Source organism: Balaenoptera ricei, chromosome 14 (genome assembly GCF_028023285.1).
Source record: "Balaenoptera ricei isolate mBalRic1 chromosome 14, mBalRic1.hap2, whole genome shotgun sequence".
Lineage (NCBI taxonomy): Eukaryota > Metazoa > Chordata > Mammalia > Artiodactyla > Balaenopteridae > Balaenoptera > Balaenoptera ricei.
Window position 1 is genome coordinate 5571530 of NC_082652.1, and position 26331 is coordinate 5597860.

The 26331-nt window shown below is 53.3% G+C and overlaps 1 protein-coding gene across 2 annotated transcripts in view; it reads right to left on the reverse strand.

Annotated features, from left to right (window-relative positions):
• The window catches only part of AACS (acetoacetyl-CoA synthetase), a 52403-nt gene extending 30406 nt beyond the window's left edge, over positions 1-21997 (reverse strand). The window contains exons 1-7 of one of the 2 annotated variants that reach the window (XM_059893642.1): positions 21686-21997; positions 17088-17191; positions 15017-15137; positions 13942-14055; positions 9325-9422; positions 1069-1183; positions 799-880 (exon numbers count right to left, since the gene is read on the reverse strand). In XM_059893642.1, the coding sequence (XP_059749625.1) occupies positions 799-880; positions 1069-1183; positions 9325-9422; positions 13942-14055; positions 15017-15137; positions 17088-17191; positions 21686-21818 (767 nt within the window). In that variant the 5' untranslated portion in view covers positions 21819-21997. The remainder of the gene's footprint in view (positions 1-798; positions 881-1068; positions 1184-9324; positions 9423-13941; positions 14056-15016; positions 15138-17087; positions 17192-21685) is intronic. The other variant, XM_059893641.1, reaches the window with a different exon arrangement.
• Between the last annotated feature and the right edge of the window lie 4334 nt (positions 21998-26331).

Genomic DNA, 26331 nt, shown 5'->3' on the forward strand with positions numbered 1-26331 from the left:
CTCAGAGACTCCTGCCTGCAGCCCAGACGCGAGGCTAAATGGACAGGTTTACCTGCACAGGTAAACACACCTGATCTCAGAACTCTCTCCTCTATGATGGCTTAAAGAGAGATGAAAAGGTGTATAACAAGAACTTTGGGAAGAATCTCAACTTGGACCAAATCATAATCCATTTTCTTAACTTCTGTGCAGAATTAAGGTGCTCACCATTCTATTCCATGTCAAGGCCTGTGGTCTATTGGCTTATAAATGTCAGAAAAGCAGAGGAAGATGCCAACAGCAACGGCAACAAAAAATAGGTTTTAAAATGAAAAAAAAAAAAAAACCATATTATGTATGTGTACACCTTTGTGTGGATGCATGTGTGTATATATACATGCATACAAAGATACATACATATGAACCACGTACACAGAGGTGTACATATGTGTGTGCACATATGCACATCCACACACACATGCACCTGTGGATACACATTAGTCACCGTCCAGCACTGCTGTGGCCAATCCAGGGAGCCAGCCTGGCCCCATCCAAGCCCACCACTTCCAAGGGACACGAGACAGGAAGAGTTAGGATGCCTGGGACAGTCTCTGTTCTGCCACTAAGTTACCACGTGGCCCCAAGGGATTCCCCCTGGGGTCCTCGGGTCCCCACCTACAGGAGGACGATTTTTAACTAAGACATCTTGCACCTCTAAAACACTCCAACTCCAGGTGCAAAGATCCAGAGAACCTGCAGCCCGGTGGGACTCTGAGTGGGTTTCACATGCAACCAGTGACCAGCATGTGGCTGGCTTACCTATTTGGAATCTTGGAAATGTCTATCTTCTCTCTGGAGGAAACGTAAGGAATCACCACCACTTTTTTCAGGTCTGCGAGTCCTGAAAGCAGCGGGGAGGAGAAAACACAAGCTTACAGGACACAACATCCCTAGTCGCTAATCTTTTTCTTTTTTGCTGAAACGTAACACAACCTAGGACTGAGACTGCTCCGTTGTTGCAGGGCTCCTGGGACCCCCGGGGGGCTCTCACCCCTGCCCCCCGCCCCCTGTCCCCCGCCCCCCACGCACCTTTAACGACCTGCTGCAGCTTGTCTATGTGGTCGTGCTCTTTGCCATTGTAGACGACGGCCTCCACGGAGAAGATGAGCTTTGGCTGAATCTGAGAAAACCGGTCCAGAACGCCCTAGAGTGGAAGGAAAGAGTCGTCATTGTTCATCCAAAAGGCAAAATCCTCCAGCAGCCAACGGGACGGCTGCATCTCCAGGGAAAGAAAAAGCAGCGTGTCCAGCGCTCTAGCCACGTCCCTGCGTCCCCGTCACCCAGGGGCCAAGAAAGACAGCCAAGCAAACGGGACATGCACCCGAGCCAGGACCATCACTTCAAAGAAAGCATCGGTACAAAGAAACACCGGATGGACTTACAGACATACACTGAGCCTATCAAATGGGAAAACACAGGGTGAGTATTTGCACGACCACAGAGATCCCCCTTTTTACAGCAAGAGCCTCCCAACACAGCGCCTCTGGCATATGTAAGTGGAGACTCACCTTCCCAGAAGGCAGCTCTGTATGCAAAGTGGTGCCATATTTAGGCCCTCCTTTCATCTTCAATCCAAGAGGTACCTGAATCCCCCGAATGATACGTCTTGCCAAGCAAATGCATGAACTCACAAATGTGTACACTCGTAAACAAGCCCCGTGAGAAAAAGCAGGCTCTCCACGCCCAGCTGTCTGTCTCCACACATGGAATCACCGTCCCGCCAAGCACACCCCTCTCCCTGAGAGAAGGCGCAGCCCCCGTGCACATGCGGAACTTGTTTCTGGAACTGCTGTGAACTGCCGCACGCCACCTCATGATGCACTGATACAACCTGCGTGTGACACCGAGGGCGACAGGTACAGGCCCTCTCGGATGGGCTCCCCTCCCGCTCCCCTCCCAGCCTGCCAAGTGCACACCATGGAGGAGCCATTTCCATCCACAAGAACAGCACCTGGAAGGCATCGCCCAGATGGCACTCCTAATCCCTCGGTCCAATGCAGCGGCTCAAGGTCAGTGCCTGGGCTGCTCCAAGGGCACCAGCAGTGATGCCGGAGCCTCCGTGTGAGGACCGGATGGGCAGGGTCTCCACCCTGGCTGCAGGTTACAGCCATCTGTGGCGTGACGACTAATTAAACTCATTAGGTAGCTAATTAACTGGCCCGGAGTGGGCCAGGCACCGCTTCTCAGAGCTCCCAGGAGTCAGCAAAGCACACGCCTAAGACAAGGGGAGGCCAGGGCCCCTCGGAGGGGTCCTGGCGACAACAGCATCACTCGGGGCCCCAGACCTACTGAACTGGACGGTCTGGAGGTGGCCCAGCAATCTGTGTTTTCACAAGCGCTTCTGGCGATTCTAACGCACAATAAAATTTGAGACTCTCGGGGCTAAAGATTCAAGGACTGATTCTATTTTCAATGCCGTCGGACTTTCAAGACCAGAAGCTGAATTAACAGAGAAGAGCTGCGGGCGGAGAGGGGGAGGAAGCATTTGTTTATTCCATCTACTGTACCAGGCAACCAAACAGAGTTCTTTCTCCTTGGAACCTATAATCTATGTGGGGGGGGGGGGGGGGGAGGGGAGTAGCAAAGCAATTATAAATGTTTTTGTTTCCAGTTTCTAATTGTTTTCAGTGAACTATATCCATGGTTTAGGTAGCCAGGAAAACGAAAAGAAGGAAGGCAAGAAGGGAGGGAGGGAGGGAGGGGGGAAAGGAAGGAATTAAAGCCATAAGGAAAAATTAATGATGGACTTGATCAATAAAACCAAAATCTTTTTTCCAAAAAGATCAATAAAATAAGCCTCTTGACAAATCTGACCAAGAAGACAGATATTTCTAGCTAACACTTACATAGTACTTATTACATATCAGGCACTGTCCTAGGCACTTTACTAATATTCACTCACTTAATGCTCTGACATAGAATTATTATTCCCATATTCCAGATGGATAAACTGAGGCATACAACCATACAAAATCGGAAACCACACTTTACTACAGAAAGAGGGAATAATAAATGACAAAGCACTATGTTCAATTTTGTTAATAAATTCATAAAAGCCAGATGAAGTGGATGATTCCCCAAGAAGATATAAATTTATCAAAAATGATTCAAGAAGCAGCAGAACACCTGAAGAGACAATAACCACAGGAGAAAAAGCAGTCAAAAGTCTATCTCCCCTTTTTTTTCTTTTTTTATTGGCTGCGCTGGGTCTTCATTGCTGCGCGCATTGCTCTCTAGTTGCGGCGGGCGGGCTTCTCATTGTGGTGGCTTCTCTTGTTGCAGAGCACGGGCTCTAGGTGCTCGGGCTTCAGTAGTTGTGGCACGTGGGCTCAGTAGCTGTGGCTCACGGGCTCTAGAGCGCAGGCTCAGTAGTTGTGGTGCACGGGCTTAGGTGCTCCACGGCATGTGGGATCTTCCCGAACCAGGGCTCGAACCCATGTTCCCTGCACTGGCAGGCAGATTCCTAACCACTGCGCCACCAGGGAAGTCCCCAAAGGTCACCTCTTAACACAGACACCAGGGAGGTACAGAATTGCAGGCAAGTGCCACCAAATCCTCACACACTAGGACATTCCTTTTCTATAAACCATTACAGAGGACAGAAAGAGACAGAGAACACACAAACCGAAAAAGAGATTAGACCAGAGTAATTTACTACACTAAGAGATTAAAGGGAAAAATCTTTTGATTATCTTAAAAGCTTTCAAGAAAATGCAACATGCTTTCCTCCCAAAAAGCTTTAATAAGCTGGAAACTTCCTCACTGACAAATGGTGTCTTGCAGAAATCTATGGCAAACACATCACTCTTGATGGTAAAGATAAGAGTCCTGGTGGGAATTCCCTGGAGGTCCAGTGATTAAGGACTCTGTGTGCTTCCACTGCAGGGGGCACAGATTCGATCCCTGATCAGGAATTAAGATCCCGTATGCCGCAGTGTGGCCACAAAAAAAAAAAAAAGAGTCCTGGTAAAGAACAGACACTAGCTTCCATGCGCGGACTTCCACGCTCTCCTGGCGCCCCCGTCTAGCAAGGAGCCTGGAGCTGGCAGGAGGGAACCAAGCAGCGGACGATAGGAAGGGCTACGAAGAAAGCCGGTGAGACCCGCCAGAAGAACCATTAGAACCGGGTTCGGCAAGGTGGCCATGTACAAACTCCACACAGCAAAATAAACAGTATGCCTGGACCCCAGGATTCTAAGAGGGACAGAGAGTCCGCGCTTTAGCTGGGAGGAACATTTTTGCCAATAAAAACCCCTACCTGCACTGAGCGCTCACATGCGCCTCTCCAGCTGGTGACGGGCACTCACACATCTGAGGTCAGGCCCCCAGGAGCGGGCGGGGCTGCGATCGCCCCCACATCCTTGGTGAGACAGGACCAGGGTAAGTCATTTGCCCAAAGCTTCACAACCTGCCGGTGGCAGAGCTGGAGTTACAGCCTGCTCGCTGTGCCACTGTGACGCTCTTAACCACAGCGCTGACTCCGCACAGGAAAGACCAGCCCTGGGGACAGGGAACCAAAGGGCGGCAGAAGAGAGCCAGGACTGGGGTCCCCGAACACCGAATCGGGAGGAGGACGCGAGAACCATGGCCAGCGCATCCCAGGAAGGCCCCGGAGAGCACCTCTGCCCAGGGGCATGTAGGGGAGCGGCCTCGGCAGCCAGGAGGGAGGGGGAGGCCGTGCTGATCAGAGGGCACCAAGAGAAGAGCCCCGGGCAGGGGGAGCTGGCCCAGGGAAGTGAAAGAATTTCTAGAAAGCCTGGAGCCAGGGAGGAGCTGGATGAGGCCAGACTGGAGAGCCCTGGAAGGCGGCAGAGATTTCTCCATGACGCCCAGCGTCCCTCCTGGTGGGCTAGCCCACACAGGTGGGAGGACCAGACAGCAGTGACCTGGGGCTCAGACATCACAGAGGTGGCCCTTCCTCACAGGGAGAGAGAACAGACAGCAAAGACGACAAGTGTTTCACAACCAGAGGTCAGAACTTGGCACCATGGAAAGACTCTGGAGACCCCACGACACGGTGGCAGTGTTCCTGGCGGGTCAAGAGCCGGTCAGGATCTCTGAGCGTCAGAAACCAGCTGCTGGCCTGCTCTGGTCCAGGAGAGGGCTGCTCAGTCGAGAACTGCTTTCACGTCACGATGAAAGGAACACACCTGTGATTGTGCAGCTGCCCCAAATACGACGCTGAGCAACCAGTCAGGCCCTGAAACCAAGAGCCCATCCGATGCGGGATCAAGTGGACGGCCACCCAGTGCGAGAAGAACAGCTGTCCTATTTATGTGCACAAACGCACACGTGTGCACGTGTACACACACACACACGCGCGTGCAGCGACCTGAAAGGGCTCTGTGAGGGGGAGGGCTCCAGGCTGCCCTCTGAGATGTGTGGATATCAGAGGTCGGACTCCCCCGATGTCTGTGAAAAAGCCCCCCACTCAAAGGTAAACAGTGAAACACAGAAAAAACCAAACGTCAAAGCACACAGGACCTGGAGGTCTTGGTGAGGCTGGCAGGTTGGGGACCCAAAGAACAAGCAGCGCCGCACCTGGAGATGCCCACGAGCCCAACGCGGGCGGGAAATCCAAGCAGATAGGGTGGGAGACATGGGAGAGGTGGAGGAAGGGGCACGCGGTGAGGAGAGGGGCAGGGGCAGGGCAGACGCAGAGCCAAGGGGCTTCAAGAGAAGTGAGGAATGGTCCCCAGCATCCTCGAGCAAAGGCGGTGTCCCCATCCCTCCCTGGGGCAGCCTGCACAGACAGGCATACGGCCTGCCAACAGACGGGGTCCTTTCATCACCAGCCTGGCAAGGCGAGGGGAGGTCACCACCGCATTTGTGGGCAGGTGAATCCACGTGTATGGAGACCCCGCCCCCATACCTGTAAACTGCCTGGTAACCATCCCACACGCGTGCGCCACGGGGCTAGAACTTACTTCACAGTCAGTAATGATGTGACCCCATTGTAAAAGAACCAAATAATTAAAATCAGGATTTGCAAGAGAGTGGCAATTTTCCCTTTATTATAGAGAAAATTCTTCAGTGATTTGCAGCAAATAATTCAAAGTAGGAAAAACATTCGTGTTTCACTGCAAATTTCAGCAACGTACCCTTTACTGAAACCGGGAGACCATCTAAAGTGTAAAATGGTGATGTCGGAAATTAAGAACACGAGCCTCCCTTTTTTTTTTTCCTTTTTGGCTGTGTGGCATGCAGGGTCTCAGTTCCCCGACCTGGTGTCGAATCCCTGCCCCCTGCAGTGGAAGCTCAGAGTCCCAACCACTGGACCACCAGGGAAGTCCCAGGAGCCTCCTTTTAAAGCAGAGATTTGCAAACCATTGAAGAGGACAGTCCTGGGCCCCCGGGACCCCTCTGTCCCGCCCCAGGCCGCACCTCGTCATTAACTCTAGATGCTTCCCTGCAGATTTTAGCTACTGGAAAAGAACAGAGAAGAAATCTGAGGCTCTGGAGTCATTGCTTTGTCCCAGGTCCTTAGCACACAGGTACCGGTGCCCACGTGAGCAAGCGCTGCGTCTCGTGACCCGGACCAGGGCTTCCTGGCCAGGAGGGCTCACCCTTGGGAGCTGGCAGGTGGTGCCAGCAGCCGGGGGCCCTGCACCAGGCTGATACATTAACTGTCATTCACTGCTCAACAATCACTCCAAAGGACCGTGCACATGGCTACCTGCCTCTGGCTCTACACTAGGGTCCCAGCAAAATGAGGACCGCTTCCCGGAACTCAGGACAGAGCGAAGCATCTTAGCAGAACGGCGTTTGGCCCTGTCACTTTCTGACTGAATAGAGGGCTCTCCTGAGGCTCAGGCCATCACGCCCACAAAGATCTCCCGCAAGCACCTGTGCTGAAGGTCGCGGCCGGGGCGGAGCCACGCTGCCGTCTAGTGCGCATGCGCTTCCAGCGAGAGCCGCCACCCCGGAAAACACGAACCAGCCTCAAACCAGGGGAGGAACGCCGGGGATGCCGCTCCAGAGCCACCCGCTGGCTGCATCCTCTACACAGCAGGACCTGGGACCAGAGTCAGCCAGAGTGGCCTGCGGTGGTGACATTTTGCACAAGACAGACCCACGAGGATGGGCGCAGGGTCAAGGCCAGCTGCTGCTACAGGCAAGCAGGAGGTGCCTGGGCCCCAGCCCGTCCCCTGAGCCTCCCGCCCTGCACCAGGTGGCTCAGACCCACCACCCGAGGCCAGCCCAGGAGCTCTGCTCGCTGTGACGCCCTCGGGCAGGGGCTTGTCCGGGCCCTAGAAGGCCACGCCCACGCCCCCACGCTCCACAATGCTTCTGCAACATCACACCTGCTTACAAGTTCCAATTCACTCGAGAACGCCCACTCGCTACTCATTAGGAACAGCTGACATTCACTGAGCTTGGGGGTAGGTCGAGCGCTGTCCCAACCCTAGATGGGTGCCAATGGTGCTGTCCTCACAAGCCCTCCTACGGTGTGTCCCCGAGGACACAGAGACAGGAAACGGCAGAGGCGGATTCAAACCCAGGCAAGAGCCTGCCTGCTGGTAACCTCCTCACCACGTGCCTTCCCCAGCCCCGAGGCTCCTTCACGGCTTCCCAGCACAGCTCAAGGCCTGCTGAGGGATCCAAGGACAACAGTGCCCAGGGACGGGGTCCCAACCCTCCAGGACCCCCCACGAGGACGGCCTGGTCCCAAGCAGCTCACATGGCCTCACAGAGGGCCTTCGGGACCAAGAGGCCCCCTGGAGCTCCGGGCTCAGGTCAGTCCTGGCTGCCCTGGGTGGTCCGGGGTGGAGGCGATCTGGGAGAGGCCCAGCAAAGCCCCAGGAGGCACAACCAGGGCCACCAGCAGTGAGGTCTGGGGTGACCACCCCCTCCCCGAACTCAGCGGGACCCAGTCCTCATCCCATGGGGCCAGGGCCGGCCTCAGCCAATCGCCTCACTGCTCCAGGCCTCTGTGTCACAGAAGCACGTCTGTCCCTCCTCCGCACGGGGTGGGGGGAGATGAGAAATACCTTGAAAGACCTCCCTGGTGGTCCAGCAGTTAAGAATTCACATTCCCAACGCAGGGGGCCCAGGTTCGATCCCTGGTCAGGGAACTAGATCCCGCATGCATGCCGCAACTAAAAAGATCCCGCGTGCCGCAACTAAGACCCGGTGCAGCCAAATAAATAAATATTTTTAAAAAGCAAAGAAATACCTTGAAAACCTTTTCCAGAAGAGCAAGCCTCAAGGCAGAGGTTGAGTATCAAGCTCACACCCAAAATGCCCAGCCTGTGGACAAGGCACGTGGACTGCAGAGCACGGAGCTGGAAGAGCGCCGTCCCCGCACCTGTGTCCTAAGTGTATCAGTCCTCCCGCGTCAATCACAGGCCCACGCAGTCTACGCTCGTATCATGAGGCTCTCTCTTCCTGATGCCCCTGCTTTGCACGTGAGGGGAAGTAACTCACCCAGGGATGCACGGCCAGCAAAGCCAGGCCAGCCCTTGGCCCCTGGGCTGCACTGACCGGTGCCCAGCACAGGGCCCACGCCCAGAGCAGAGGAAGAACGGTCAGGGACGTGGACGCCCGGCATGTCCTCTAACGGGCCTGGCCTCGTGGCTCCTGAGGGTCCCTCATCCCCGAGGTTCTGCAACCAGGAAAGGTCCCCGATCAGGAAGTGGGGGTCCCAGCAAGTCCTACTCTGCCGCTTCTTCCTTCCCTATGGTGGGGCTCTGTGTGTGCTTCCTGCCCCCACCTGGGCCACTCCGCAGCGGGCGCACCCTGGTCCCTGGTGCCCTTGGGGTCTACGGGGATAAAGAGGCCCGCCACCCTCCCGCACAGAGCACAAAGCTCAGCCCCAAAGTAAGAGGTCAGAAATGGCAATTATGGAGCAAATTCTCCGTAAGCCAACCTTCCGTGAGCAAATCTGCAGAGGATAAACATCAGAAAACCTCACGTGGTCATGAAGTCACCGGAGCCGTGACCGGGCATCTCCTGCTGGATACTCACAACACCGCCTGTCGCGTGTAACACACACTAACGCAGCCAATACACACGGCTGGGCGTGAGGAACATTGGAAAGGAAGGAAGGATCGTTTACTTTTAGACTTAAAAAGAGATTCAGCTACTTCTGGCTCCTTCTCTCCTGCTGATCTCCAGTCACCAGCCGGGGAGACGGGAGGCCATCGTGACACCGTTTCCTCCCAGCCTTGCCGGTCCTGCCCCGCGGCTGCCCATACCCCGACCCAAGATGTCATGGGGAAATCACATGGAATGTTCCCCCGCGGGGGCCACACACCCAGGGCACTTGAGGGGACCCCGACTCACGTTCACGCCGAAGTCTGGGGACGTGGAGCTCCAGATGGCGCCAATGCTCGTGGCCGCCAGCATGGCCTCCACGGCGTGCACACTGTTGGGTAAATAACCTGTGGAGGGGATACAGGGAGAAAGCCTGGTTCAGGGTGTGAGGATGCCGCGGACTTCCACAAGCACCTCCCAGAGTCACGGTGGGAGTGGGGAGAGGGGCTGGCCGTGAGTGGCTCACAGAGCAGGGCCAGGCCCAACCCACCCGCCTTGACATCTCCTGCTCGGATGACCCAATCGCTGCCGCCAGCCTGACCACTTCCCGTCACCACCCCCTCCAACGCATTCTGATCAGGGATCCCTGCACGGTGCCGGCCTCTTCTCGCTCCGCTCCGCCTCCCACTCTGGGCTCAGTCACAACAGCCTCCCTTCAGTTCTAAGCTCCCCCTGCCTCAGGGCCTTTGCACAAGCTGCCTGCGTTGCCTGGACACTTCCACCCACACCAGCCTTCCCTACTCATCCTTCAGCTCTGAAGGCAAATGGAACCCCCTCAGGGAAGCCTTCTCCAAGGCCACCCCATGAACTCAGGTCCCCTGGCCAGTCGCCCACAAAGCACACCGGATTTCTCCCTCACCAGATCTAGCATAATAATCACCTAAGTATAATCATTATAACTGGCAACTGCATATCTGGTTCTCCCGTGAGGGCAGGGACGTTGCCTGTCTTGCTCCCTGCTTTTACCAATGCCTTTTGGTACGCCCTGCCGATCAAGGTCCGCAGATATTGGTCTACTGGCCGGCTGGTGGGTGGATGTTTGGATGGAGGGAGGGAAGGAGAGGCTGCAGGGGAACGAAGACTGAGCAGAGCCGTCAAGACGTCTACAACCCTGCCAGGGACTCAGCCCTCCATCTAGCAGGAAGCCGAGCTTTTTTTTTTTTTTTTTTTTTTTGGCCACACCGCGGCCTGCGGGATCCTAGTTCCCCGACCAGGGATCGAACCCGGGCCCCCTGCAGTGGAAGCGCGGAGTCTTAACCACTGGACTGCCAGGGAAGTCCTCTGGGCTTTTATGATAATAGCGGCAGAGACTCTTTATGGACGAGAAGACTACGATCAATTAAACAGATCGTCCTAAACGCTCCAGAGGAAAGGATCTGTGCACGAGGCACCAGGGAGAAGAAGGTCCAGGGCCTCCCCTGAGCACGGCTCCCTGGGTGACACAGAAGCCCTCTGGGCTCCAGCACCCCGAGGTGCCCGGGACAGCTCTCCCGCTGCCCCTCCTCCCATGGCGCTGAACTGCCTACTTGACCACAGCGGTGGGCACTTCGTTTCTTTGGGTTCACTGCATCTCCCCTGCTGGGTGTCCCGTGGGGCAGGGGTCGTGCACTGCTCACACGGCCCCCAGGCTCCGCCCAGCCCTGGCACACAGCAGGCCCGCTGACGGACGTCGGCTGCCGAGAAGAGACTTGGCTGTGAGCGTACTGAGGTGCCTCCACGGTGCCGTCGCCCCAGGCAGGGCGGGACTCACCACCCAGGGAGGCTGGGTGACCTGCTGGCTGTGGGGCCTGACACGCAGCCAGGAGATGCCCGCTTCACAGACGAGGAACAGCGCCGTGAGCAGCTGTAACTGCATCTTTGAAGGCCTCCAAGCATCTCCCCATTCAGTCCCCCTCTGCACTCTTCCCTAGCGCTCTCTTCTGGGAAACACAGTCCCCTGTCCTAGTAACTGTGATCAGGTCAAATTAGAATCCAAGATGTGACACTCAAGAAGGTGGTGTCACCAAGCACCAGCCTGATTCTGAGAAGTCAAGGGCAACGGAGCAGGCGTCCCCCAAGTAAGCACGGCCAAGCGGGAGCCCCAGTATATCCTGTTCTCCGTTTCTCCTTCTCAAGAAACGTTTGCTTCAAAGGGAGATTTTTAAAAATGAAAATTGGAGGGAAGAAAAATTACTGGATGGTAGAAGAACCTTTTGAATTCCTTTTCTAGACAAATTAAACTGGACCAAGAAGAACCCAAGATACTGAGGTTTCAACCACAAAAATGCCTGCTCTGACCCAGCACTCTCATGCATTCATCCAATAAACACTCATTATACACCTACTATGCGCCAGGTACCCGCGGACTGAGATGCAGCAGTGAAGAGAAGACAAAGCCCCATCCTCTGGTACTGGAGGACAGACAGACGTGTGCACACACACACACACACAAATAATCCTGTGACTTCAAGGAGGCAGTAAGGCGACAAAGGAAAATAAAGCGGGGTGCAGAGGGAGTGGTGATGGATTTTTCCACAGGACAGCACGGATGGCTTCTGAGCAGAGACCTCAATGAACCAGGGTAAACCCTTGGATCTGTAGGAGAACATTCCATCCAGGGCTGAGACAGGCGATAATGTGGCACATCCCTTACACATCCTTTACTATTCATTCCTCTCCAGTCAAGTAACACAGCGAGCGGTCGCTCCATGCCCAGCTCCATCATCTGAGAAGGAGACTCGGGGTCTGGCCCCTTCACGTGGTTTACACAGGGTAAGGCTGTCCTCTTTGCAAACACACTCCGAGTGCCCACTTGCAGTGAGTCCCCCGGGAGAGGCACGGTCACGCCAACAAGCCCGGTGGCTTCTCCTGCTGACGTCCCAGCCTGCAGCCCTGGTCCCATGGCCCCCGGAGGTGGGGAGGGCAGCCCAGCAGCCAGACCCCCAGGCCTCGTGGGTTTTAGAGCCAAACAAAGGAGACTGATGCTCAAATAATCACAAAACCAAACAGATGACTACCAATGACGCATCCTTTGAAGAATGAAAACAAGATGCCGACAGAGGGTCCAACAGGAGGGCCTGGCTCAGGGGCAACCAGGGGGCTTCCCTGAGTGAGGCCATCTGGGGACAGAGCTGGGGGCAGGTGGGGCAGTGGCCGGCTTCCCAACAAAGGCTCTGCCGGACACTCATAGGACAGGGGCCAGGAGGGGAGCGCGGAGGCAGGAAGGAAGCGAGCGCGTGGGGCCGCCGACCCGGCTCCAGGTTCTCGTTCCCACCCTGGAGGCAGCGGGGGTCAGCGAGCCTCCAAGCAGGGGATGGACACCATCGATGCCACTGGGGTTGGTGCCACGAGTGAAGTCGTGTGGCCAGAGGACAGAGAAGCCCTCTTCTTTGGTTTAAGAATAAGATCTGATGCCTGATCCCGGAAAGAGCAATTTAAACTCTGACCCCAGCACTGCAGCAAAAAGCATACAGAACCCCAGCCGGACCCAGACTGGGAACCACCCCTGGACACATCCGTCATTGTCACCAGCTCCTCCCGGGGTGCGTGTGGATGGGCAGGGGCAAGAAAGCCCACATAACTTCTCCGCCCACGAGAGACTCTGCATAACAAGCCCCTCAGCCTCTCTGCTGCCCTGTTTAAAGATGCAGAAACTCGAGGTCCAGGGAGGAGAAAGTCCTCATCCAAACCCACAGGCCCAAAGGCAGCGCCAGGCACCGAGGGAAGGTCTCCTGGCTCCAGGGAGCGGATGCTGCTAAACAAATTCTCACCAGGAAGAACTAAGTGGGAGAAGCCGCGCTGAGCGAGGAGGCCCAGGCGGGGATCCCAAGGAACAGCGTGGCCTAGGGCCACCAGCCCGGCACCAGGAAACGCGGGCCCAGGCGCACGCTGCCATACCGCGGCACCAAATAATTACAATCCATTGTTCAACAGATGTGTGATGAAGTGTCCTGGCTGTCAGATTTCACGCCTCACTAACTCTCAGGGAATTTCCTGGCAGTCGAGTGGTTAGGACTCTGTGCTCTCACTGCCGAGGACCCGGGTTCAATCCCTGGTCGGGGAACTAAGATCCCACAAGTGGCTTGGCCAAAAAAAAGTAACTCTCTATTTATTATCTCCAGAGGCTGAGTATATCCACATACTTTCAGTTAACGACCTTATGAACTGAAATTGTCTATAGTGTTTAAATCAACACCCGTTTTTTTTAATAAAATCCTTTCCAAATTTAAAAAAAAAAATGGTTAGTTTACTTTTCTCTTCTGGGCCTCGGTTTTTCATCTGGGAAACAAGCAGGCTGGCGGCACCTGCCCTGGCGTCTGTGGGTCAGAGGACATCAGTCTAGTGAGTCTCTCCACTGATAAAACTCCCTCTGCTGGGTTTTGGGGATTAGGAATCAGTCTACAATCGTGTCAGCACAGATGGCGAAAATCACAGAATGGAAACCAGCCCTCAGGAATGCCTCAGGAAAGCATCGAGTTGGAGGTGGGCAGGCCCAGAAACTGCAGCAGCTTTTCCCGACCTTGGAAGGGGTCCTGGCTCTGTCATCAAGGACCTGATGAACTTTCTGGTTTGTGTTTAGTTTAAGGTCCACATTTCATTAAAAAAAAATAATAACTAATGCATTAAAAAATTATTATTAATAATAATAGTAGACGTCTGTGAGCACTGGCTCAGGAGGACATGCCCACGTGGAGGCCGGGAGCCGGGGACCCTCACAGCCCAGCTCACTGTGGCTGGGCCGCCCTTGCAACGATCGTCCCTCTTCGTCTGGTTTGTGCCGCACGTGTACACACGCGAAGCCGTGTGCGTGCAATCTGACCCGACGCCACCTCCTTCCTTCCAAGCCACCCCCCTGCCCCCACTGTGACAGGCGCCAGAAGTACCCACCGATGACCCGGTCTCCTCTCCTCACGCCCATCTTCCTCATCGCCGCGGCGTACAAAGCCACCTGTCGCCGCAGCTCTTCAAAACTCACCTTCTCGATCTCCTCCCTGCCTTCCCCTGGGAAGAGAAAAAGGACAGGTCATCCTCGGACCATCCTAAAAAGAGAGGTTCTGAGTCACAGACACGGATGAAAACTCACACCTGTTAAAACACAGGTTAGAGATACGCGCCCGGGAGACGCTACACAGGTGCAGGGGACGTAAACCAGATGCAGGTTTACCTGACGTTCCAGAAAAGAAAGGCTTGGGAAAAGGCGTCCTTGAGACGCACGCCCAGAATTTGCCATTTAAAGATTCTTTTTTTACTATTGGGAATGTTTTTATTAAGTGAAGAATCCTTTGATTTGGTTGTGATTTTTTTTTTTAATTAATTTATTTTTGGCTGTGTTGGGTCTTCGTTTCTGTGCGAGGGCTTTCTCTAGTTGTGGCAAACGGGGGCCACTCTTCATCGCGGTGTGGGGGCCACTCTTCATCGTGGTGCGCGGGCCTCTCACTGTCGCGGCCTCTCTTGTTGCGGAGCACAGGCTCCAGACGCGCAGGCTCAGTAGTTGTGGCTCACGGGCCCAGTTGCTCCGCGGCATGTGGGATCTTCCCGGACCAGGGCTCGAACCCGCATCCCCTGCATTGGCAGGCAGATTCTCAACCACTGCGCCACCAGGGAAGCCCTGGTTGTGATTTTTTTAATATAATTTTCCAAGGGCTGGGGGAGGAGGAGGGGAAATCAGTGTTTAGTGGAAAAGTTCCACTAAACACTTTGGAAAGTTGTTTCAGTGAAAAGGTTCCAGGGATCTACTGCACAACAATGTGAATATACTTAACACCACTGAATTGTACATTTAAAAATGGTTAAGATGGTAAAGTTAGTATTTTGTGTTTTTCACCATAAAAAAAAAAAAAAAAAGGTGCCGAGCTATTGTTTGGAAATCATACGCTGCAGGTTCTGAGTGCTTCGGAGCCTCTCTGCACACGTGGCCCCGTCACACCACGAGAGGAAAATCTGAGTAGCTGTCGGGACTCACGTGCCACGTAAAGGGCCACTCCGTCATTTTCCCCGTGTTGCAGGAGGTTTTCCGCATAGTTGAGGCGACTGCCTTTGAACCACTCAGGGACGTCCGCAATCCCTTTGGACGTGTCCACGACCTACAGAGGACGACAGCAAACCGAGACACGCACGTGTGTGAGAGCAACACCAGATACACAGAAGCGATTCTGCGTCACAGGAGGCCAGCTAACTCGCCGGCCCAAGGCATCACTAGATCGCTGTATAGACTGAACGCTGACCTGGCCCAAAGGCTTGAAACTGAAAACAGAAATGAATGCAGAACAGAAATGTGTACCTGACAGTTGCTGAGAGTAGATCTTAAGCATTCTCACCACAGAAAAAAAAAAAAGAAAAAGAGAAAGAAAAAGAAAAAGGTAACTGTGTGAGGTGACGGATGTGTCAGTTATCTTGGTACGCCTTCCACAAGGCACATGTGTATCAAATCATTCACGTGTACACTTGAAATAGATACAATTATATGTATCAGGAATTCCCTGGTGGTCCAGTGGCTAAGACTCCGCACTCCCTACGCAGCGGGCCCGGGTTCGATCCCTGGTCAGGGAACTAGATCCCACACGCATGCCACAACTAAGAGTTCGCATGCCGCAACTAAGGAGCACGCCTGCTGTTACTAAGACCCAGCGCGACCAAAAAAAAAAAAAAAAAACAAATTATATGTATCAATTATTCCTCACTAAAGTTAAAAGTAAATTAATGCCAAGGGAAAACACCGCCCCACTAATTTAGTCTGTTAATTATTAAGCACCTACTTTATGAGCGATGCTGATGAGAAGAGGACAGAGAGACAGACACGGCAGCTGCCGCGTGTTCCAGGGCTGACCAGAGCGTGGAAACCAGGAGATCAAAGTGCACGGCCCACCGGACACCCCGCCACAGTTTTTAGGAATCTGGATCCGTGCCTCCTCCCTCAGGGCTGGAACCTTGGTTTCTTCTCCAGGTGAACCTTTCAGAATGGCTCACCCCATAATCAAACCAAACACACAACAGACTTCTTATTCCCTGGATATTTATTGAGGGAATAAATAAAAATCTCTAAAATCCAGGTAAATAACAAAACTACTGATAGTTTAAAAAACAATTACAGGGGGCTTCCCTGGTGGCGCAGTGGTTGAGAATTCGCCTGCCAATGTAGGGGACACGGGTTCGAGCCCTGGTCTGGGAAGATCCCACATGCCGTGGAGCAACTAAGCCCTTACGCCACAACTACTGAGCCTGAGCTCTAGAGCCCGTGAGCCACAACTACTGAGCCCGCGTGCCACAACTACTGAAGCCCGCGTGCCTAGAGCCCGTACTCTGCAACAAGAGAAGCCACCACAATGAGAAGCCCACACACCACAACAAAGAGTAGCCCGCACTCACCGCAACTAGAGAAAGCCCGCGCGCAGCAATGAAGACCCAACACAGCCAAAAATAAATAAATAAATAAACTTAAAAAAGAAAAAACAATTACAGTATGGGGACTTCCCTGGTGGTTCAGTGGTTAAGACTCCACACTTCCACGGCGGGGGGCCCAGGTTCCATCCCTGGTCGGGGAACTAAGATCCCGCATGCCGCACAGTGCAGCCAAAAATAAATAAATAAAACAAATAAATTTTTAAAACGTGAATGTATGGAATATCACTGAACTGTACACTTTAAAATGGATAAAATGGTAAATTTTGTGTTATGTGTATTTTACCGCAATTCTAAAAAATTTCAATAAAATAAAAATACAGCGATGCCCTACTCTTCGGATCACTCAGATTCCCAGGACAAGGGCTGGGTCCACACGCATCGGGGGGTCCAGAGCCTGCAGAGTCCCCATGAGGTCCGTGACCCCAACACAATTTCCTGCCAACTCTCTAGGGCAATGACTTTTTCCCGCTGATGTGGGGATTTATTTATTTATTTATTTATTTTATTTATTTTTTTTTTTTTTGATGATGTGGGGATTTAAAAGAAGATATGATTTAGTCTTCCTCAAAATTAACACTTCATTTTGGATCAGAACCACGAAAAGATAATGAGTAAGCAAAATCTCTACTTACCTCATCATATGTGCGTGAGAAGACAATTCCACTGAATTTCCAGAACTCTGCCCAGAAGTCCGAATATGACTCAACTGACCAATGATATAAGTCATCGTAATTTTCTGAAACAAAAAAGAAAGAAAAAAAAGGCACATAACTCCAACAAATCTTAGGAGGAAAGTCTTGGTTCAGTGATAAGATGGATACACCTGAGGAGTTATGTGTGTCTGAGGGGTTCAAAGGCACCTGATGAGAGAGGGTCTTGGGAGTGCAGGGTATCTTAGTTTCTGTTAAAGCAAACCCACCACCGCTAGTCCCCAAATGAACAAAAGTCACGAGGCGGTGATTTTATATCTTAACCAGCATGCCTAAAACCATGGACTCTGGACCCAGAAGGCCTGGGTTCAAATCCTGGCTTGGCCATTTATTAGCTGCGAGGCCTCAGGCAATCTATGTAAGTGCTTTTTAAGTCACCTTGGTCCTCACAAATTGCCAAGAGCTCCAGCACCAAAAACTCCTCTGGGCTGACACAAGAGATGGAGCAGGGCCTCCCCTGAAGACCTGGACAGCCCATCATCACACAGGGCACCACCACCGCATCCGGGAGGGCGGAGGATGTAACCAGCCTGCCGACCCGGGGAGCGAGCAGTCACAGCGGCATCTCAGCATCGCGAGGACCCCAGCGGACGGCGGAGAAGCGGGTGGGCTTTGAGCGGACACTCTCCCACCGTCCACGACTCAGCCAAGGGATCAACACGATTCTCCAGCCGAGCAGGGGCTCCTGGGGCTTCTGCCCACACGTGTCCCCCGCCGTCCCCCCCCAGCTCAGAGGCTGCGATCTGGAAGCCCGGGGGACGGACCACAGGCACGTTTAGTTCAGTCTGCGCGATGCTCAGGAACTGAATGGGATGAAGTTAAATTCGGTTTCCAAATGAAGTGCAGGATTTCTGGCTTCTCCTGAGAAGACAGGACATCTGGCCACGGAAGCCGGCCAACGAGTGTCGCCTCCTGGTATTTACGTCCCTGTGTCGTCCCCTCCCCCGGCTGAGCCGGACTGTTAAGGAAATGACCGAGTGCACCTTGTGAGGCTGGGTCATAAGGTCCTAAGGACACCGCAGCTTCCGCCTTGATCACTTGCTCTGCAGGAAGCCGGTGGCCATGTTGTGAGGACACTCAAGCAGTCCTAGGCGGCGTGAAACGGAGGCCTCCCGTCCACGACCAGCACTGACTCACTGCCACGGGAGCCGGCCCCTGGGAAGCCCCAGCCCACGGGTGGATGCAGCCGCAGGAGACCCAGAGCCAGAACCACCAGCTAAGCCACTCCCGGAAGCCTGGCCCGTGGAAACTGAGAAATACTAAACATTTACCGTTGTTTCATGTCACCAAGTCTTGGGGTGATCTGCAATGCAGCAAGAGGTAGCTAATGCCCTGTCACTCCACACGGTGACAATCAGCTCAAGCAGGTAACAGCTGCCCCACCTGGCCCTTCACACACATGCGAGAGGCAACCTAACACAGCAGTGACGAGCACTGAGCCCAGCTCCACCACTCACAGCTGCGAGATCTCACCCAAGACTTTGAGCTTCCACTTTCTCAGCTGGGAAATGAGATCAAAGCCGCAGCTCCTTGGCCAGGTTACTGAGGATTAAGTTAGTTAATCCGCATCAAGTTCCCGAATGGGGCCTGGCGTGCAGGAAGTGCTCACTAACTATTAGCTGTTATTAATACCCCTGTCACCTGCCGGGTCCCTGCAGGCACCCGAGTTTGTAAGCCTCACCTGCCACTTCACCTGCTTCCTCCTCTCCAGCTGTGAGAATGAATCCTGACCAGCCTACACCTTCAAGTCTCAGCTCAAGATCCTGCCAGCGCCCTTCAACAGCATCCTGAGAGACCCAGCGCTCAGCAGGCGGACAGCACCCACCCCTATGCCCGCAGCTCAGCGCTGCTACCTCTGCACGAGCCTTCTCCCCGCAAGTACACCTGAGCTGCTGGAGAACAGAGACCAAGCCTTCTATTTGTCGGCCAGCTCTGTCCCAGACGCTGGCACGCAGAGGCGAGCTGCAGTCTTTGGTATAAAGACACTTGAGGACTTCCCTGGCGGTCCAGTGGTTAAGACTCCACGCTTCCACTGCAGGGGGCACAGGTTCGATCCCCAGTCAGGGAACTAAGATCCTGCATGCTGCTCAGCCAAAAAAAAAAAAAAAATGCTCACAAATAAATGAACAGGCAAGACAGGCTGAAAGTCCAAATTACATGCACTTGGAGAGCAGAGGAAAGGAGAAAACGGTCAGAGAGAATAATCAGAGAGAATGCAGCATTTGAGTTGGCTCTTAAAGCAAAGACCAAAACGTCCAGGGCCAGGCCCACGGAAAGGAGAGAAGCACGGTGGGTTAACCATCAGGCGTGGGAGAGGAGGAAAAGAAAAAAACCAAGGTCTAAGCCACCCCCAGACCAAGAGAGGAGCCCCACGCAGCTCAGCTGATGCTGTCATGTGAGGACACAGACCCAGCATTACGGGCCTTTGGGTTTTCAAAAGAAGTTGCAAATCTTACTTTTCCTATGCGGTCTTTCAGCGTGTGAGCCGCCCGAACTAAGTCTGCAGGCCGGACATGGCCCGCAGACCACCAGTCCCAGCCGTGAAGGGCAGAGAGGAGCTGGGCAGGCAGACTGGGAGCAACTGGTGTCTCTGCCAGTGTCTACTGAGCAAACCCCCCAGGCCAGGTGCGGGCAGGCGCTCGGCCCGATCATCTGTCACCCAGTGATACGGGTCCTCTCATTACGCCCATTTTACAGGTGAGGAAACCAAGGCTCGGGAGATCGGGTGACTTCCTTCTGATCACACAGCTAGGAAGTGGTGGAGCCACTTCAAAATCCCGGTAGTCAGATTACAGCGTGGTCTCACGCACCTCACAGGACTGCCCTTCTGTGAAATCATCCTGTAAAGCAGCAGGGGGAACAGCTGGCAGAGGAAAGAGAGGCGGAACCAAGGCACGGTAACACAGAAGAAGAATGCAGTTCCACTCCTGGCTCTTCCTAGGAAGCAAGTCGGTCCCCCAGGGAACTCCCTGGTGGTCCAGTGGTTAGGACTCTGTGCTCTCACTGCCGAGTGCCTGGGTTCAATCCCTGGTCGGGGAACTAAGATGCCACAAGCCACGCAGTGTGGCAAAAAAAAAAAAAAAAAAAAGTCTATCCCCCAATCCAACACACATTACCAACTACTACCCGAAAGAAGGCCCGGAGAGTAATAAGCCACACCTGTCTACAGGGGGCTCGCTGCCCAGGGAGCAGGAGGGCGGGAGAGGGATGCAGCTGGGCCAGCCAAGGGACGGAGCTCGGTGGAAGCTATGACACCCCCGTGCTGTGGAGGACTTGGAAGCTGCCAGGCGGCAGGGTTTGCAAATCCACGGTCAACAAGGAGCCACTGTAAGCCCTGGAGCCCAGGCGTGACAGAGTCAGACGTGTGCATCCAGACTGCTCTGGCAAAGCCCGCACGCAGGCGGTACTGAAGCGCAGAGGGAGGAGAAGCAGGAAGCAGGAAAACCTACCAGTTCAGGGAAGAGGAAACGAGGGCCCCAGGGGAGAGGCTGACACTGGGCTGGAAAGGGGACGATGTAAGAAGTCAGACGACTCCCGTCTCCATTTCTGTGAGGCTCCCTGAGAACTGTGATGCCCCCAACAGAAACACAGGAGTCCCTGCGGCCAGCGGAGGGGGCCAGAAGAGGAGGGAAAGGGCCATCATGAGTTGAAAACCCCTGAGGCGGGGAGAGTGCAGAAGGTAGGTGGACCAGCCAGGTAGATGCGGGGGGAGAGCGTCTCATCCGGAAAAGGGCCTCCTCGCCCAGGTCCACACCCAGCCAGGTGGCTCCTGAGGCCAGGGCGGCAGCTGGAAGGGGGGCCCTTGACTAGGTTCGGTTTGGGGCTGGGAGTGTAAACACGTGAGGGGACGGAGTTCGGCCCCAGTCCCAGAGGCAGGCTCCCACCTGACCATCCTTCTCCCCAGTGCCCAGAATCCATGCTGGCCTCTAGCAGGGTCAGCCTGGGGGGGGATGAGGGGGCAGCACGAGGTACTATTGGCCGACAAGTGACTCCCCACCAACAGAAGGGAAGAGCTAAGAGTCAGAAAGGCCCTGGGTCGGGGAGGAAGCCCCCAAGGTTGGACGGCAAGACCCCAGGGAGCACACCTCACAGATAGGAACGCCTAGCAAGGGACCCCTCAGTCCACAGGGGCTCCAGGACCAGATGGGGAACCCTCTCCGGGAGATGGAGGCCGCAGTGAAGAGGAGACCGGCTCCCTGAAAGCAGAGGAGGTGACAACCCGCACAGACAAGGGGGCAAAACCGCACAGTCAGAAGATGTCCCACCCCTGGGGAGGGGCCCCCCCCGTCCAGTGGCTCGTCCAACCCCCAGAGGAGGGAAACTGGAAATCAGGAGACCGTTCCAACAACTAGAAGGGACCCTGACACCAACGCCCAGAAAAAGGCGGCGCCCGGGACCCCAGGAGGAGGGTCCCTCTGTCGGGTGGTCCCTCGGACCCCCAAGGGGGGAGCCCGATTTTTGGAAGCTTCTGGCCCCGGGAGGTGGCCGGGGAGCCCCCAGGACGCGCGCCCCGCACTCACCCAGCGCCAGGCCGTAGGCGGCGCCCACGACCGCCCGGAAGCGGTCCATCTGCGTGTTCTTCTTGCTGTCAGGCTCCCACATCACCTGGCACTCCAGGATCTCCTCCCGCCCAGCCCGCGGCTCCTTGGACATGGCTGCGACGGGGACGACCGGCGGGAAGGCCGGGGCTGCGCGGGGATGGGGACCGGGCCGCGGGCGGCGGCGGAAGCCGGGGCGCGGGACACGAGGCCGAGCGGAGCGGCCGACGTGGAGCAACTGCAAGAGGAGATGCAGCCCTAACTGTACTCTCAGCAAGCCCCGCCCCCGAAGGCCCCGCCTACCGGAGGTCCTGTTCCGCCCCGAGTGTAACCCTCCGCGGGCGCCGCGCCTCGCAAAGGAGTGCTGCCGCCGCCGGGACTAGAGCCTGAGCCCGCCGACCGGGTGGGGCTGCGCAGGCGCGTTGGGCCCGGTCTCCCCGACCTCACCTGGAGAACGAAGGGGTTAAAGCAGCGCCGGAGGGCAAGAGCCAGAGGCCGCCGGCTCGTTCATATGTTCATTCATTCCCGATTGATTTATTCTTCCTGCCCTAATTTACCGAGCGCCTGCTGGGTACCGGACACTGTGCGGGCTTTGCAGATACAGCACAGAGCGAAGCAAAATTCCTGCCCTCTGTCAACAAGAGATAAGGGGTGAGGGACAGGTGTGGGGAGAAGCGGAGTCAATCAACAAATATTATACATTATATATATGTCATACATAGTATAATATATACAATAGAAAACAGTATACCAATGAGTATCATAATATACATAATAGAGTAATATGTAGATTATCACTCATATAATAAAAGGTAATAAGTGTTATGAAAAATCAGGGGAGGGTAGAAAACATGGGAGGAGTGTTTCTATTTAAAAAAGATTGTCAGGAAGTGAGAGAGTGGCATGGACATATATACACTACCAAACGTAAAATAGATAGCTAGTGGGAAGCAGCCGCATAGCACAGGGAGATCAGCTCGGTGGTTTGTGACCACCTAGAGGGGTGGGATAGGGAGGGTGGGAGGGAGGGAGACGCAAGAGGGAAGAGATATGGGAACATATGTATATGTATAACTGATTCACTCTGTTATAAAGCAGAAACTAGCACACCATTGTAAAGCAATTATACTCCAATAAATATGTTAAAAAAAAAAAAAAGTCAGGGAAGGTCCCATTAAAAAGGGTACTTCTATCGATAACTTGAAGAAGGAGTGAGCTATTTAGTATCTGGGAGAAAAGTTTCCAGGCAGAGGGAACAGCAGGTGCTAGGGTCCTGAGGCAGGAGAGTGTTGGACGTGGTTAGTGAACTAGCAGGAAGGCCAATGTCTTTCACTAGAGAGACCTAGAGTAGAAAACAAGGTCAATAAAGGAAGAGGTGGAAGCTCAGGTGGGTCCTGGAGACCGCTGAGGACTTTGGTTTTACCCTGGGTGACATGAGACCATTGGAAGGTGGTGAACAGAAGGACATGCTCTGACTATAGCTGTCGTAGGAATCCCTCTGGCTGCTGTGTTGAGGATAGCCTTCAGGAAGTAAGGACATAAGCAGGGGGGCTGGTTACGATGATGTTGCAAGAGATGATGGTGGCTGTGGAGATGGAGAGAAAAATGGGATGGGATGTATTTTGAAGTTTTATTTACTGTAATCTTACTGCACGCTGGCACTGTGCTAGGGACCTTCCCATATTCCTCGTCGTTCTTTATTCTAACAGCAACCCAATCAGCTTCCCCCAAGTACAGTTTTTTGCAGTGTTGGAGTTGTAGGAAGCAACCCCCTACCTCCACCACTTAATCTTAAATAGTGTCCATATCCCAGTCACGACAAAGAAACATAGATTCTAACTTAAGACAGGGTGCTTCCAGAATATCCCCCTCCCCTGACCTCCAAGTTCTGGACCAATTCTAGCTCCGTCTGCAAGTCATCTCCTTTGTGAAAGCATGAGTCCATCTCAACCCAGAAGAAGACTCATCTACGAGGGATTCATGTATATATGTTCATCCCTTTAACACTGGAATGCACATTCCGCGGGAGCAAAAACCCTGTCTAACTGGTCACCACAAGGTCCCCAGAGCCCGATCCATAGTAGGAACTCAAGAAACATTCATTCATTCAGAAATGCCCAGTGAGTAAATCCTGTGGGCTAGCAAGGGCGGGGAGCAGGGGGTGTGAGGAGTTCCACGGTGTCAGGCATAGACCCAGCCCTCATGGGGCATGGAATTCCAGAGTTTCACCAGCGGGCCGACAATTTCTCTTGGAACAGGAGGAGGGCTGGACTTATACACCTGACAGCCGCTTGGTTCATTCTTAATTCCTTCACCTCGGCGCCCCCCAACCAGGCACAGCACCTATAGGAGAACCCAAGGAGAAGTAAGCTATAGTCAAAATAATTGGCTAAGCCGAGGTCTCCTGGGATCCCAGGCTCGGCCGATGTTCTTTCTGCTTGCCCCACGTTGGCCACCAATGTTTCCGTTGAACTCAGTGGTCTTGAAATGGGTTTCTCCACATACACCTCTAAAAATAATTTTGAAAAATTGTGTTCTCTCTTGCATAATCTCTAGTGGACATTTAACATTTTTCATCATAAATACAAATATTAAATTCTGAAAACTTAAAAAAAAAATTAACAGGCTACTTGCCATCACCCCTTGACACTCTCACCCTTTTCAGGCCCCTCCTCACTACCCCATATCCTTCTTAGCAAGCTCAGAGAGGAGGAAAAGGAAGAGATTCAAGAAAGTTCTTCCCGTTTAAAATGAAACAAGGCTTCCCTGGTGGCGCAGTGGTTGAGAATCTGCCTGCCAATGCAGGGGACACAGGTTCGAGCCCTGGTCCGGGAAGATCCCACATGCCGCGGAGCAGCTGGGCCCGTGAGCCACAATTACTGAGCCTGCGCGTCTGGAGCCTGTGCTCTGCAACAAGAGAGGCCGCGATAGTGAGAGGCCCGCGCACCGCGATGAAGAGTGGCCCCCACCTGCCGCAACTAGAGAAAGCCCTCGCACAGAAACGAAGACTCAACACAGTCATAAATAAATAAATAAATAAATAAAAGAACGTGAATTTCTTTAAAAAAAAAAAAAGAAGAAACAGAGTTGGGGAGGGATAAATTAGGAGTTTGGGATTAACATATACAGACTACTATATATAAAATAGATAACCAACAAGGACGTACTGTATAGCACAAGGAACTCTACTCAATATTCGATAATAACCTCTATGGGAAAAGAATCTGAAAAAGAGTGGATAGATGTATATGTACCACAATCATGTTGCTGTACACCTGAAACTGACACAACATTGTAAATCAACTATACTCCAATAGAAAATAAAAATTAAATTAAAAATAAATAAATAAAATGGGAACAGAGCTGAAAGGACTTTCCTTTACCAAGAATCTTAAACTGTCTGTGGGTGACCTCCCTTGGGTCTCTACAATTCCCATCTTCCCGATGTACCAGTAGCTTATTTATTTATTTTTGTTAATTCTTGGCTCTGCTTTTTAAAAATATTTATTTTTATTTATTTATTTGTTTGTGCCAGGTCTTAGTTGCGGCACATGGGATCGTCGTTGTAGCAGGGGGCTCTGAGTTGCGGCTTGCGGGATCTAGTTCCCCAACCGGGGATTGAACCCGGGCCCCCTGCATGGGGAGGGCGGAGTCTTAACCACTGGACCGCCAGGGAAGTCCCACCAGTTGCTTATTTTTGGTTTAACGATTCAAATGGATACTATTTAGACACCACACGCCTGATCTGTAATTCCCCAGGGTATGCTAGCTGCTTCCAAAAAAAATGTTAAAGGATATAGAAATTTGCCAGACCAAATGCACTTACATTGTTATCAGAGGGCTGACCTCACAGTCACTTCTTTGGACTCTCCCCTCCACGTATAAGGTCCCCTATGTTCCTTTTTATTTCTCCCACTGTCGAATGCGTTAAGTTAGATTTTCCATGTTTCAAAGTCCTCACTATTATACACTTGACGGTTAACCAATAGAGTAAATTATGCATCCATATTGAGTCCTCTGGAATATGTTGAAGCAGTTTCATGTGAAAGGCATGAGTATTTGCAAATACCAAGGAATTTTTTTTTTTAAGGCCCAAACTGAGGGTCTAGAAGAGGAGCGGCACCCACACTTGACATAGAAGCCAAGATGAAAAGAGGTTTCGACAACATGAAATTCATGTTTCTCTTAACCCTTTCACTTCCCACCCTGAGAGGCCTCTGTTCACCCTGGTACTTTCATCACGCATGTGCGCTGGGCTAGACCACCTGATCTGAAGCCATGAGTAATGTGAAGCCATCAGTAATAACTAGGGAGGGTCAGATCCCCAGGCCAGAACCCCTCTGTCACCACTCCTGTGTCTCAGGGGTCCACGACGACAGGGAAGACAAGAACTGAAGATTCTCCACCTAAATAAAGCATCCACCCCAGTGCTGATCTTCGGGAAGAACCTCCCAGTCAGAAGGCATAGCAAGTGCAAAGGCCCTGAGTCAAATGGTAGCGACCATGCAGGGCCTTGGAAGGCCACGCGGTCAGGACTTCAGATTTTATTCAAAGTGTGATGAGAAGCCATCTGGAAAGTGTTGAGCAGGGGAGTGATGGGACCTACATTTCCAAAGGATTATTCTAGC